Here is a 15870-nt window from a genome sequence, read left to right as displayed (position 1 = left end):
ACATTGACTTCTTATATATGTGACAAAAACATTTAATGGGTGGTTTAGTCTCTTTTTAAGCCTGTTTTTGTCCTGTTTACTATATTTTAATACTGTAATAATATTGTTTTAATGATGTGTTGACATTAAAAAACTTAAAAGAATAACTTTAATGAAACTGTACCCCTTTTATGTATTTATAAACTGCCTTGGATTCTACAAAATGAGTAAGGTAAGATTTAATTTAAACAATTAAACAAATAAGTTAGTTCCAAATTATTTATCTCAAGCATTTAGTGTGAAGAAAAATATTATCAATTTGCAGTAGGCATGATATTAGGAAGTAGTGGCCTGTAGTCTTGTAAGGAACAGAAAATGCCTTATACATTATCGGGTTTACTAAGGTCTATTAAGAAGGTTTTGTAAGATGGCTGTTGCAACCAAGAAAAAACTGCACTTTATCTGTACTCTGGATGATGCCCTCCCATTTAATGAGATTAAAGAGTTACAGTAAGATTAAGTGTTAGTGTTAGATAAAAGGGATATTCTGTTTTCAGATTTAACGCTCGGCACTCAGCACTGATTCAGACAGTCCAGTGAGGTCAGCAGGAAGTTAAGCTCCTCTCAGTCTGCAACTCCTTGAGATTTTTCTCATGCTGCATTTCAGAGTGCACTTTCTTAACTGAATAAAAATGACGAGAAAGTGTTTATTGCTGTCAATAGTCCTGGTGTGTTGCAGCATCTATGCTGGCAGTGTGTTACAATCCACACTGGTGTTGGATATGGCCAAGCTTCTGTTGGATAATTACTGCTTTCCTGAAAACCTGGTGGGAATGCAAGAAGCCATTGAACAAGCCATCAAGAATGGAGAGATCTTGGACATCTCCGATCCGAAGCTTTTAGCAACTGTTCTGACAGCTGGGGTGCAAGGAGCCCTGAATGACCCACGGCTGGTGATCTCTTACGAACCCACAGCTTCCGCTGCTCCCAAGGAAGGAATTGAGACTTCTCTAACATCAGAGCAACTCTTAAGTCTTATCCAACATACAGTGAAGTATGAAGTGCTGGATGACAATGTGGGTTACCTAAGGATTGACTACATAATGGGCCAGGAAATTGTGCAGAAGATTGGTTCTTTCCTAGTAGAAAAGGTATGGAAGAGCTTATTGGGGACATCTGCTCTGATATTAGATCTGCGTTACACTACTGGAGGGCATGTTTCAGGCATTCCTTTCATTATTTCTTATTTGTACAATGGGGACAAGGTGCTGCATGTGGATACTGTTTACAATCGGCCTTCTAATACTACTGTGGAAATCTTGACTTTGCCAAAAGTCCTGGGTGTGAGGTACAGCAAAGACAAGGACGTAATTTTGCTGATAAGCAAACACACTATTGGTGTGGCTGAAGATGTGGCCTACATCCTCAAACAAATGCATAGGGCAATAATAGTGGGAGAAAAATCAGCAGGAGGCTCCTTGGATACCCAGAAAATGCAGATTGGCAGTTCCCAATTTTATATGACAGTACCTCTATCATGTTCTGTGAGTCCCTTAAGTGGCAGTGGGCAAAGCTGGGAAATCAGTGGGGTAATGCCATGTGTAGTCATCCCAGCAGAACAAGCTCTGGATAAAGCCCTGGCCATTCTATCTCTACGCAAAGCTATTCCTAGCAGTATGAGCTATTTGATGGGTGTTATAAAGAACAATTACTCCATGTTAGAACAAGTCCCCGTATTGCTGCAACACCTCTCCACTTTTGACTCTTCTTCTGTCTTATCAGTAAAGGACCTGGCCTCCAAACTCAATGCTGAACTACAGACCATATCTGAAGACCCACGTCTCTTAATACGAGTCCCTGCCTCAGATGAAGTTGTAAGTGCGCAAACTGATGAGCAGGTTGCAATGGCAACTGATTTGCCTAACAACGAACAGCTCATGAAAGCCCTAGTAATGACTGTATTCAAGGTGTCTGTACTACCAGGCAATGTGGGTTACATGCGCTTTGATGAGTTTGCTGATGCTACAGTACTGGTAAAGTTAGGACCATACCTCCTGCAGCACGTCTGGGAGCCACTGCAAGCAACTGATAATTTGATCATAGATCTGCGCTACAACATTGGTGGCCCGTCATCAACTGCTGTGCCAATCTTGCTGTCCTACTTCCAAGAGCCCTCTGCTGGCCCTGTGCACTTTTTTACCACCTACAACAGGCACACAAACCAGACCGGGGTTTATAGCAGTAATGCTGAAATGTTAGGCAAGCCCTATGGGGCACGGCGTGGTGTCTACTTACTCACTAGCCACAACACAGCGACAGCAGCCGAAGAATTTGCATACCTTATGCAGTCCCTTGGCCGTGCCACCCTGGTTGGTGAGATTACTGCTGGTAGCTTATCACACACACACACGTTCTGCATTTTAGAACTAGGAGGGGGTTGTGGCCTCCTTATTAATGTGCCTGTCATTACTCTCATTGACAACAATGGAGAGACCTGGCTTGGAGGTGGGGTGGTACCTGATTCAATTGTACTAGCCGATGAGGCTCTGGAGAAGGCAAGAGAAGTGTTGGAGTTCCATAAAGGCATGGGGTCACTTATTGAAAGAGTTGGACAATTGCTTGAAGCTCACTATGCTATCCCTGAAATGGCTAGACGGGTCAGTAGCGCACTGAATTCCAAACTGGCCCAAGGTGGATATCGTACAGCCGTGGATTTTGAGACACTTGCCTCTCAGCTGACGAATGACCTTCAGGAAACCTCTGGGGATCACCAGCTGCATGTCTTTCACAGTCATGTTGAGCCTTCTTTAGAGGAACAGTCCCCTTACAAGACACTCACTCCCGAGGAGCTGAATTTTATAATTGAAGCTCTCTTCAAGGTGGATGTGTTACCAGGCAATGTGGGATATCTACGCTTTGACATGATGGCCGAGGCAGAGTCTGTGAAGACCATTGAACCACAAATACTTAACATGGTTTGGGAAAAACTAGTCGAAACGCAGGCTATGATTGTTGACATGCGCTACAATACTGGCAGTTACTCTACTGCCGTGCCCATCTTTTGCTCCTATTTTTTTGATGCTGCGCCTCAACAGCACCTTTACACAATCATTGACCGTAGCACCTCTCAGAGTACTGAAGTGTGGACTTCATCCCAAGTATCTGGCAAACGTTATGGCTCAACTAAAGATCTTTATATTCTAATCAGCCATGCTAGTGGGTCAGCTGCTGAAGCCTTTACTCGCTCTTTGAAGGACCTGCATCGCGCCACAGTAATTGGGGAACCCACTGTGGGTGGCTCACTCTCTGCAACTATTTACAACATGGGCAGCACTCCACTGTATACTTCAATTCCCAGCCAGATTGTGCTTAGTCCAGTCTCTGGAAAAGTGTGGAGCTTGTCTGGGGTACAGCCACATGTCACTACCCAGGCTAATGAAGCCCTGGCCTCAGCCCAGAACATTATTCTCTTTCGCACCAAAATACCTAGTGTCTTAAACGCAGTTGGAAAACTGGTGGCTGACAACTATGCCTTTGCTGATATAGGGGCTACAGTGGCAGCCAAATTTGCTGACTACGCCAACAAAGAGACTTACCGAAAGATCAACAGCGAAATTGAACTTTCTGGGAAAATAGCGGCAGATCTAAAAGCTCTTTCTGGAGATAGGCATCTGATGATAGCCCATATTCCTGAACATTCAAAGGGCCGAATCCCAGGAATTGTGCCCATGCAGGTAAGTTTTTACTAGTCTAACTTACTAGTTATTTTCGGGAAGAGTTGTGAAATAGGAGTAGAGAGCTCCATATCCCCTAATCAGGAAAAAGGTCAAGTATACATAAGCTTATGTCCTGCATAAGTGGTAGAAATAGGATTTGTGCATCTGAGATCTATTGCAGGGGTCCTCAAACTAAGGCCCAGGGGCCGGATACAGCCCTCCAAGGTCATTTACCCGGCCCTCACTCAGGGTCAATCTAAGCCTGAAATGACTTGAAAGCAGACGACAACAACAACAATCCTATCTCAGCCAAAAGCAGGCCCACACTTCCCACTGAAATACTAATAAGTTTATATTTGTTAAAATTGTTCTTTATTTTAATTATTGTATTGCATTTAAGTGTTTTTTTGCACTAGAAATAAGATATCTACAGTGTGCACAGGAATTCATTCATGTTTTTTTTCCTCCAAATTATAATCCGGCCCTCCAACAGTTTGAGGGACTGTGACCTGGGTTTGAGGACCCCTGATCTATTGCATTAATGTTATTGTGTACCTTCAAATCATTTATGATTTATGGCAACCCTATCATGGGATTTCCTTGGCAAGATTTGTTCAAAGGTGATTGCCTTTGATAATTGTAATGTGTTTCTTTTTAAAAAGAAAAATGTAGATAGCAATTTGCCAAGCAGCAGAACAACCATAGCAGGAATATGTAAACCTTTCCACTCCTATGTTTCTGACAAACTTCATGAAGTTACTATTTGCACTGGAAATAAAGCTATACATCCTGTCCTGAGCACAAAATCCATGGTGATAGGTATCACTACACTAGGAATAAAGCAGCTGCTATTTAATTTTTAGGAGCTCCCAGTAGCGCAGCAGGTTAAACCATTGAACTGCTGAACTTGCTGAGCAAAAAGTTGATGTTTCAAATCTGGGGAGCAGGGTGAGCTCCCGCTGTTAGCTCCAGCTTCTGCCAACCTAGCAGTTTGAAAACATACAAATGTGAGTTGATAAAAAGATACCGCTCCAGTGGTAAGGTAACAACACTCCATGCAGTCATGCTGGCCACATGACCTAGGAGGTGTCTACGGACAATGCTGGCTCTTCGGCTTAGAAATGGAGATGAACAGCAACCCCCAGAGTCGGACCTGACTAGACTTAATGTCAGAGGAAAACCTTTACCTTTCCTTTATTTAATTTTTAACTTCAGTAGTAGTCTTGTCTAATTTAGTCTTCTGCAGCATGCTTCTAGTCAGGTTCAATCTTTAGCATCTTCCAATATAGCTAGGAAAGACTTCCAGATTTGAAACTGTGAAGGCTACTGCAAATATAGTGAACAATATCACACAGTTTCATGTCTCTTGTATAGTGTTAGGCTGTAGAGAACAGTGATGGGAAAACACCACCAAATTAACAGAGAGAGGGAGATGACTGATATCTCTTTCTCTGAGAATGTCTATTCAGATTACTGTACATAATGTGCATGTACTGTATACAATTCTCATGTCAGAAAATATGATATCTTTTCAATGTTCTCCCTGTCATATGTCTATTAGAGCTTTAGAAGACTCTAAAACGGCTATATTGGTCCTTATTTAGGGGAAGTTCTCCAAGAAAATAAAGGAAAGGTTACATAAAGGACCTAAATCCTTTCACAGAGATCAAGAGTGAAACTAGACCCTTCTTTCTCTCTTGCTTTTGCAGCTCTCAGAGGTGAAATCCAATGTTTAAGTCCAACTAGAGTGCATTCACTGAATCAGTGGGGGTTGGGTAAAGCAATACTCAAGCTACTTTTATTTATTGGTCTATTCTACTCTAAAAAAATACTTCTGCAAACGAAGAATGAAGGCAGGGGTTGTTTGTGCACTGGGAGAGACACATAGAAGTATGTGTTGTCAAAGGCTTTCGTGCCGGAATCACTGGGTTGTTTTGAGTTTTCCGAGTTGTATGGTCATGTTCCAGAAGCATTCTCTCCTGACGTTTCACCCGCATCTTGCCTCAAAAAGAGAAAAGTTCTTTCTCCCACCCTGGGCATTTGCCAGATATATAAACCCCACTTGCCTAGTTTCCAACAGACCTCACAGCTTCTGAGGATGCCTGTCATAGATGCAGGCAAAACGTCAGGAGAGAATGCTTCTGGAAATGGCCATACAGCCCAGAAATCTCATAGCAACCCATATAGAAGTAATCACTTGAAGGTCCATGCCCCATCTTTTCAAATGGTAAGGGTTTAATCCATGATTGGCTTATGGTTGCAAATAAATAGAAATTTCAAATCAAATCCATCTTTTTGAAACATCCCAAATTCTGCTTTGCCCAGGATTCACCTGTGTTCAGTTCTGAGCACTACCATTCAGGAAGGATATTGACTTGTCCCCCCCCCCCCCCTACTGTTGTCTTTTTAAAACCACAGTTTTTGAAGAGTATTTTGTAATTTGGAATGTCTTCTGTGCAGCATTTCCCCTTTGTGTGTGTGTAGAAAAATAACATTTTCTGTACAGGAAACATTTTCCATGTGGAAAATAATATCTCTATGCAGTAATATATGCAGAAAATTTCCTGTTCAGAAAATGTACTTTTGTATGCAAACTACTGGTTTTGAGTTTTACATAGACTAAATTCTCAATTACTGGATTTCAAGTGCAGAAAACAGCATTTTCTATGCAGGAATTAGTATGTCTGCAGTGTAATAATTTCGATACAGAAAACCCTGGTTCCTGTGCAGAGAATACTATTTTGTGACACAAAAACACCACTTATAAATTTTGCACAGAATAAGCTCTGAAATGCAATAATCCTTATCAATTCAGGATTCTTCTTGTGAGGACTTTCAATATTTAAAAAACATTTAAAACCCATTTTCAAATATTTTGACGATTCTTTTGATCTCTATCCTATGATTCATTCATCTACACAGAAAGGTCATTTTGAATTACAGTCTAATCCCACGCATGTCTGCTCATAGTTTACATTATGTTAAATAACATTAATTCCCAAGTAAATGTATAAATGTTTGCAATGACAGTATAGATGACAAAAGATTGCAAATCAGTTTAATTACTGCAGCCTTAAAATGGGAGTTTGAAATCCAGATTCCCCCCCCCCCCCCCACACACACCCACCAGCACCAAAAAGCAGGCCACTTTTCTTAAACCTGTTTGTTGTGAAATAAATATTTAGAAAGTTAAAACAGTTCCAATTCAACATTTTAAAAACCACCTTTTAAATTTAAAAGAAACACAGAATCATAGAGTTGGAAGGAGCTCCATGGGACATTGGGTCAATCCCATACACAATGCAGAAAATCCAGCTAGAGCAGTGGTTCTCAACCTGTGGTCTGCGGACCACCAGTGGTCTTCAAGAACTAAAATACGGTCCATGGCCTCACCTTTATTACACTGTTGTAACAAGAGCAACTGATCTCATAAAACCCTCTTATAGTGCCAAAGCAACAGTGATGCCAGGAGGGGAGAGACTGATTCTCCACGAAAGGTGCAACAACAAGCCTCTTGATTACTGCTTCTTCTCCCCCCTCCTCCTGAGTAGAGCCGTTCCATGTGGCACCAGGAAGCAGGGGCGCCTTGGTGTCTTCGTTTTTAGGTTATTTAGGGTGCTGATTCAGAAAATTACATTGGATAGACCACATCACCTCTAAGTTATTAAATATGGTTTTCTGTGGGCGAGCAGATGGCGACTACTAAATGGCATATGGCTTGTATTAGAAACTAGAGCTGATGTAGTCTATCCAATGCAATTTTCTGAATTAGCACCCCAAATAACCAAATTGAATCTAAAGTTGACCAAAAACTGATTTATAATCCTTTTGGTACAAAAGTAGTCCCTGGTCCAAGTGGTTCCTGTTCAAGTGGCCCCGGTCAAAGAAAAGGTTGGAAACCACTGAGCTAGAGCCTCTTAGTCTCATTTTAAATGCACCCAGTGAAAGAGATCCCACCACTCTAGCCAACTGGTTCCTTTGTCTGACTGCTCTTAATGTCAAGAAATCTGTTCTAATGTTCAACTGAAATCCACCATCTATTAAATAAACTAAAAAGGGTAGCAGAAAACAAACCTTTGACCCTCCTTTTTATGACAGTCTTTTAGATATGTAAGAAGTGCAGTTATGTTCTCCACCTTTTCATCAGGCTTAAAATGCCCATTCAACTTTTCTTCAAACATTTTGTTCTCCATATCAGTTATTCTGAGTTGCCCCCATATGAACCTGCCCCAACTGTCTATCTATAGCCTTCCAAATGCAAGATGTTCAGAACTGAACACAGTAGTTCAGATGAAGCCATAAATTTGTCCAACTTGATCAATAGTTAACAATTTCTGATGAGTGCAGAATTTAGTTGGTACTAAGCACAAAGAAACTGTGCTTTTCTTTTCATTTATTGATCTATCTGTTTCCATATCATTCTTACACCAACGTTATACAGTACTGGAAAAACAGGGCCTAATCCAAGGTCACCGAATATGAGGTTTGTGGGATGTAAACCCAAGTCTTTCTAGTTGATGGTCCAACATTTTACTGTAACCATGCCAGTTTTGTTTTAGTAAGACCAGTAATATCAACATATACTGGATTGTTGCTCTTGGAAGTTCATGGCTGTTTTTTCAAACTGTTTCAGGTCCCTTCACCAGAAATGTTAGAAGAACTCATTAAGTTTTCTTTGCAAACCAAGGTGTTTGAAAATAATATTGGCTACCTGCGATTTGACATGTTTGGATACTGTGACCTTTTGTCCCAAGTCTCTGAGTTGCTAGTAGAACATGTGTGGAATAAAATTGTCAACACTGATGCATTAATCATAGATATGAGGTGAGTACTGGACCAAAAATGAGACAAACACATTGATCGGGAACAGTGTGAAAGCAATTGTATTTTCAAAATGGAATCCGTATATTTAAAGTTATCTGAAAAGTTTAACTTATCTAGGGCTTTCCTGTGTATGCAACTACCATACATACTCATGTATAAGTCAACCTCAAGTATAAGTCAGGGGCAAATTTTGAGTCCAAAATTATGGATCTTAATATGATGCATAGAGAGGTTGAGGATCACTCCAAAGAGAGGCGAAAGCTGCCTCGAGGCCAGCCATTTCCATTGCCATTTCTCTACCTGAGAATTCAAAAATATCAGAAGCTGTGTATAGAGGGGATTAGTGCTTCTTTTAGGTTCCCCTGGCATGGTTTAAGCTCTTGTTTTTCACCATTCCGTTTTGAGAAGAGTGTGGTTCCTTTTGTTTGTTTTGTTAGAGTTAAAGTACAATACTCACATTAGCCCATGGATATTTTGACCCAGGTTTTAGGGGTTGATTTTTTTGACTGAAGTTCTAGACTTATACATGAACTTATACATTAGACTTATGCATGAGAATATGTAATAATGACTATGAGGCTGGATAAACTCCCTTCAAACCAAAGCTTCTTATACTTGGGGTCATGACCCAAATGGGTTTGCATAAGTGAATGGTGCAGGTGCAAACACTTTTGGCCACAAGATTGGAAGAGTCACAGCAACAACTGCAAGGCTGTAACATGTGTGACATTGGTGGCACTTTCTCCAGTCCTTCCTCCCAAGGAAGAGACTGACTTACTTGCCCACCCATATACCCCAAACTTCTGCAAGGCAGGGCAGAGTAGGAGGTGCTGCTGCTACTGCAGTTGCTGCTGAAAGAGGAGGAGAAGCCAAGCCTAAGATGCTGAGGTGAAGGAAAGCAGCTGGGATGAGACAGCTAGCCATGTAGTGGGTTGAGTGTAAAAGTGGAGGAGGAGGAAGAGGCGACAGTTGAAGAAAAGGAGACATGTGTGAGTGGAGGTGGAAGGGGGTGCTGGTTGTGAGAAAGGAGGAGAGAAGTGTATGGGCGAAGCGGAAGGAGCAAAACAGGAAGGGAGACAGCTGAGGAAAGGAAGAAGAGATATTTTATACATCTAGATTCCTGGGGTCACATAAACATTTCTCAGACAAAAAGGGGAAACAAAGGGAAAAAGTTTAAGAAGCCCTGTTTACAAATGACAGAAAAGTAGCCATATTGCATTTTAAGGGGGGGGGGGGGCTTCTCAAACCAGAGTATTTCTATTTCCTTTCTGGTGTGTTTTGGGGGGGGGGGGGTGAGGGAGGGTTGCCAGCTTTAGAACAAGAGGAATTGCAAAGTTCTTCTTTCCTACCAATGCTCCTTTAATTAGAAACTGGAATAATACCGGCATGTAAAGTTTCTCACAAGCAAATGTGGGGGCATACAGTCTTTGTATAACCTGGCTGCAACTTCATTTTGTACATGACAGGAAGGCCCAAAGATCTTTTAATTTAATGAGAAAACGTGCCCAAGGAACTGGTCTACCATATTCCTCTTGTTTCTACCTTTAGATGTTGAGTTTATGACTGGCCTCCTATCAGCATCTGTTACCACTTGGGGGACACCAATTGGGATTTTCATCAATTGTCCAAAATCTATTAGCTCGTCCTCATTTTAATTACTACCATTATTTGATCCCAGTTTCCCAGCTTTCTTCCTAACTCTACTTTTCAATTAAAATGCGATTATGATACTTTAGACTTTGTTCTTTTACTGTGTTAGGTAAAGCTTTGTGTAAGTGGTTCCCACCCAACATCTCATGAAGCATACAAAGTAGCCACTTCCATGTTTGCCATAATTTGACATCAAGAATGTATTGTCGAAGGTTTTCATGGCTGAAATCACTGGACTGTTTTAGGTTTTAGGTTTTTCAGGCTGTATGGCCATGTTCTAGAACAGTGGTTCTCAACCTGGGGTCCCCAGATGTTTTTGGCCTTCAACTCCCAGAAATCCCAGCCAGTTTATCAGCTGTTAGGATTTCTGGGAGTTGAAGGCCAAAAACATCTGGGGACCCCAGGTTGAGAACCACTGTTCTAGAAGCATTATCTCCTGATGTTTCGCTTGCATCTGTGGTAGGCAAAACGTTAGAGGACCTCACAACCTCTGAAGATGCCTGCTATAGATGCAGGCAAAATGCCAGGAGAGAATGCTTCTAGAACATGGCCACACAGTCTGAAAAACCTGTTGTTGTTGTTCATTCGTTCAGTCGTCTCCGACTCTTCGTGACCTCATGGACCAGCCCACGCCAGAGCTCCCTGTCGGCCGTCACCACCCCCAGCTCCCTCAAGGTCAGTCCAGTCACTTCAAGGATGCCATCCATCCATCTTGCCCTTGGTCAGCCCCTCTTCCTTTTTCCTTCCACTTTCCCCAGCATAATTGTCTTCTCTAGGCTTTCCTGTCTCCTCATGATGTGGCCAAAGTATTTCAATTTTGTCTCTAGTATCTTTCCCTCCAGTGAGCAGTCGGGCTTTATTTCCTGGAGGATGGACTGGTTGGATCTTCTCGCAGTCCAAGGCACTCTCAGAACTTTCCTCCAGCACCACAGTTCAAAAGCATCAATCTTCCTTCGCTCAGCCTTCCCTAAGGTCCAGCTCTCACATCCGTAGGTTACTACAGGGAAGACCATGGCTTTGACTAGGCGGATCTTTGTTGCCAGTCTGATGTCTCTACTCTTTACTATTTTGTCGAGACTGGACATTGCTCTCCTCCCAAGAAGTAAGCGTCTTCTGATTTCCCAATTACAAGAATGTGAGAATTGCTTTCCAAGTGGCTTCTTTGTTACTCCAAATTTTCTTCTTTCTGGCCCCTTCCACACAGCTGTATAAAATTCACATTGTACTGGTAGGCATCTTTCAGGAAACTTGTAGCTGCATCTGAAGCTGCATGGAAGACACTGGACTATCTGGCCCTAACTACCCCAGTTAACTCTCAGATTCTATGATTCCATTGACCAATGGATGTACATTTTAAGAAGGAGGAAAGCCAAATGTTCTATCTAAAGCAGTGGTTTTCAACCTGTGGGTCCCCAGATGTTTTGGGTTCAACTCCCAGAAAACTTAACAGCTGGTTAACTGGCCGGGATTTCTGTTAGTTGTAGGCCAAAATACCTGGGGACCCACAGGTTGAGAAACACTGATCTAAAGTTTAGTGAAGTGATTTGAATGCACATACAATCAATTATGAACCATTTCCGCATTAAAAGAATCACAGTATCCGTGAACATTTAAAACATGCACAATCAGAATCAGGCTTATTATTTCTGCTCCCAATCTTCTCTCTATCAATACTGCTTTTCGAAATCTATGTTGCCCTTCTCACTACCTGCAGAACTTCTTCCCCAAAGCTTTGTCCCCTTCACTGAACATAGAGACATAGTTAATTCATGCCTCCTCAGCACACTTTAGAATATATGTTTGCTTTTTCCTTAGTTTGACTATAATGTGATTTCTCCCCTCTTTCCTCAACCTTTGGACAGATACAATATAGGGGGGCCTTCATGTTCTGTACCACTATTGTGCTCCTACTTCTTTGACGAAGGACATCCAATTCTTTTGGACAAAGTATACAACAGACCAAATGATACCACCAGTAATATTTGGACCGTCTCAAAGCTTACAGGTAATAAAAGTTATGTTGTAGTATGTTGTAGTATATTTTTCCTTGGATAGACTAAAAATAGCACATTAGCTCATCATTTGCAAGAGATAATGCGGCAGAATGCCAAGAATATGTGATAATCACAGTTTATGCACATAATCTTATCTAACTCAACTCAATTTGCCTATTCACTTTAGTCTGAATTCAAGATGCTCGTGAAGACACTGAATACCTTAAATGGCTTGAGGACTCAATTACTGAAGAAATACATTGCTTCCTATAAACTTGCCTGGGGACTGAGGTCTGCATTAACCTAGGCCCCTTTTGCACTACCATATAAACCAAATTATCAAAGCAGATAAGCCACATTATCTGCTTTGAACTGGAGTATATGAGTCTACACTGCCATATAATCCAGCTCAAAGCAGATAACCTGGATTTTATATGGCAGTGTAAAAAGAGTCTGAATTAACTGTAGAGTTATTGAGAACAATCACTTTTTCTTCTTCTGCTTCTCCCAAGTTTTACTATTCTACTGCCAAGCACTTGCCTGGAAATTTAAAGGGCAGGGTTCACTCTTGCTATTGCACAAAGCTTTTTTTAAATCATTGCTTTTTAGCTTTCATTTCCTGTCAGTAGAATGGAAGAAATGGGGACTAGCTTAACAAGATTATTATTGGGAAGAAAAAGGGGAAAATACAGTGCATTTTAAAATTAAGACATTGGATATAATTCAGACTTATTACTTAGGGTAAATACATTGATATTAATGTGATATAAGGCAGTCACTAATGCATATTTGATTTAATTGAATGGAACCACTTGCATGCATAAACAAATCTCAGCCTAAGGGTCTCATCATATTAAACAAATAATACAGGTTGATTCGGGTTGATCTGGACTTTAGTAATAGTAATAATAATAATAATAATAATAACAACAACAACAATAATAACAATAACAATATACTTTAGGGCGGATTAGAGAACACATATTTGGCAAACATTCAATGCCATTATATAATTAACAAGGACAGACAATCATAAACAGAGGTAAAGGCTTTACCATCTCCCCCTCCCCATTTCCGGCATCCCACATCTAGGCATGTACATACAGCTGGAGCTGGTAGGTTGCCAGCTCCAAATAATGCAAGTTTTTTTTAAGAAAAGCTCCAAGGACCATTGAGCTACCACCGGACATAGGCTGGCGTCATGTGATGCCAACCTAGGCACTTCAATTTAACAGCATCTAGAAATGGGAAAATTATCTAAAGTGGTGAGGTCCTAACTCACAATATGTAATTGGAGGATTTAGGTTTGTTTACATGCCTGGAATCTGGTCATCCCTATTATTGTACACCTATTTTCTGACTCCAGGGTGAAAGGAAACTTTCTGACTTGCTCAATTTTGCTTTGTTTTTGAAGGTAAAAGATATGGCTTCAATAAAGGCTTGGTAATCCTCACCAGCTCTGTGACTTCTGGTGCTGCTGAAGAATTTGTATACATCATGAAGAGACTGGGTAGAGCCTTCGTCATTGGACAGAAGACCAGTGGGGGTTGCCACCCACCTCAGACATTTCATGTGGATGGCACTAACCTCTATATCACAACCCCTGTGTCGAGATCTGTCTTTTCTGTTAATGACAGCTGGGAAGGTGTGGGAGTGAGTCCTCACATGGAAGTTTCCACTGAGGTGGCACTCATCAAAGCAAAAGAAATGCTCAATGCACATCTTCACTAGTTTGGGGTAAGAAGGGAAAAATATTCATGGAAGTAATGAGTACAAAACAGGAATTAAGAAAGAAATATATCAAATAAATACCCCTTTATTTTCATTAGGAAATGAGCGCCCCATCCCTTTGAAAATCTACAGCAAGAGTTTTTATGTAGCACCTCTAAAGGTAGAAAACACAGAAAAGAAAAAGGATCATTATCCACTCCATAAATTGTAGCTTTTCTTTCATAGTCCCGAACCCCCAAACCCTTCACTCCTATGCATGATGATGATCTTTATTTCTATCCTAACTTTTCCCCATAGGGATTCAAAGCAGCTGACAATAACATGACAAAACCTAGTAAAAATTTAAGACAAGGCATATACATTAAAAAAACAAAAACAATTCATGTAGAATTAGTGAGAAATAATTGAAGACAGTTGCATGAAGACTTCAAGTTGCTTATATAATTTTCTATTTATCTGTTAACATTTTCTGTAGTGATGCAAATATCTTGACCAAATCGATGTAGCATATAGCCACCTATATCTCGCCTTGCTAACATATGCCCCTGATTCTTTCCTGATTTATGTATTTTCCTATGTATATAATTAAAATGCTATTCTTTTGCATCCCAAAAAGTTCTGTAACAAACTAGATGGAAAAGTCCATACTAAATAGTAATGTCTGAGAAACTCAGGAACATAATTGTTAATCATTATAACTGGGTAGCTGATACATATTGTAATACATTGAATTACAGAAAATAAGTTTGGATAGATACAGTAGCCACTGGGGTTATACATAGCAAATGTAAATTGCGGGACATTAGGGAGCATGGCAGGACCTAAGGACAGAACATTGCAAATATTCTTATGTCTTTGAAAACATTCTGACCTACCAACTGAAACAGTGCTATGCAGAGATACCCACACACAAAGAACATCAATCTCTTCATTTCCAGTATTAGAGAAAATCCTGGAATCATTGTTGGACAGAACCATAAAGGCCATACAGTCCAACATCCTGCCATGAAGGTATACACAATTATCCAGTTTTGAGACATTGACATCCCATGTCTGTTTAAAGACCTCCAAAGATCCATCACCCTCTGAGACAATTTATTCTACAACTGAATTCTTACTATCAAAATATTACCATTAAAAGGTTCTCCCTAATGTTTAGGGTGGAATATTATTTCTTGTATAGGCAATCCCCAGTTATGAACAAGATAAGTTCTGTAGGTTTGTTCTTAAGTTGAATTTATGTGTAAGTCAGAAACAGTACTTTTTAAAGTGTAACTCCAGCCTTGAACAGCTTTGAACAGCCTTGGGAAAGGTGAACACCCCTGTGGTGTTTGTTTTGTTGTTTGTTCCCCAATTCAGAAGATTTCACTTCACTTTCTGTCCCTGTAATAATTCGATTTTGAAAAAAATTGGCTTGTTTTGGAGATAAGGATTGGTGAGAAAGCTTCAGTTGAGACACCTTTTCCCCATGATAACTCTTTCAAAAGTAAATTTCCCTTCTAAGGGGCAGATTTCTCTCACTTTCTGTTGTCTCACGCCCATTCTTAACTATAAATTGTTTGTAAGTTCAATGTTTGTAATTCAGAGACTGCCTGCATATGGTTTGTCTTCTAATCTCTGGAACAGCCGTGAACAAGCTCACTTTCTATGTGACATCCCTTTAGGGACCACAATACTTTTTAGAGACCTATGTAAATATGTGACTAGAATAGGTTGTAAACTTATTCATGATTGAAACAAAAAGCACCAACATCTATAAAAATTATTTTCAGACACAGAAGTAAAAAGATACAATACTGGAAAACAGCAAAATGAATGTTGTGTTAAATAATAAACATAATTTGGCATATATATGTGGGAATCCTATTGAGACTGACAAATAAAAACAGATAAATGTCAAATCATTTTTTCGTGGTTACTCAGTCCATTTGCCCAACCATTACTGCCTATGGGAGATCCCCAGAACTTCTCATGAA

The 15870-nt window shown here is 40.4% G+C and overlaps 1 protein-coding gene across 1 annotated transcript; it reads left to right on the top strand.

The window, feature by feature from the left end:
- The first annotated feature begins 528 nt into the window (after positions 1–528).
- Positions 529–15798, top strand: RBP3 (retinol binding protein 3). The gene is made up of 4 exons (XM_060769325.2): positions 529–3713; positions 8329–8519; positions 12032–12174; positions 13578–15798. The coding sequence occupies exons 1-4, from the start codon at positions 672–674 to the stop codon at positions 13892–13894; spliced, it is 3693 nt and encodes a 1230-aa protein (XP_060625308.2). The 5' UTR covers positions 529–671; the 3' UTR covers positions 13895–15798.
- The last annotated feature ends 72 nt before the right edge of the window (positions 15799–15870 follow it).

The sequence above is a fragment of the Anolis sagrei genome, chromosome 3, assembly GCF_037176765.1.
Source record: "Anolis sagrei isolate rAnoSag1 chromosome 3, rAnoSag1.mat, whole genome shotgun sequence".
NCBI lineage: Eukaryota > Metazoa > Chordata > Lepidosauria > Squamata > Dactyloidae > Anolis > Anolis sagrei.
Note: the sequence above shows the minus strand (reverse complement) of the source record. Positions and strands in the feature narration are given on the sequence as shown.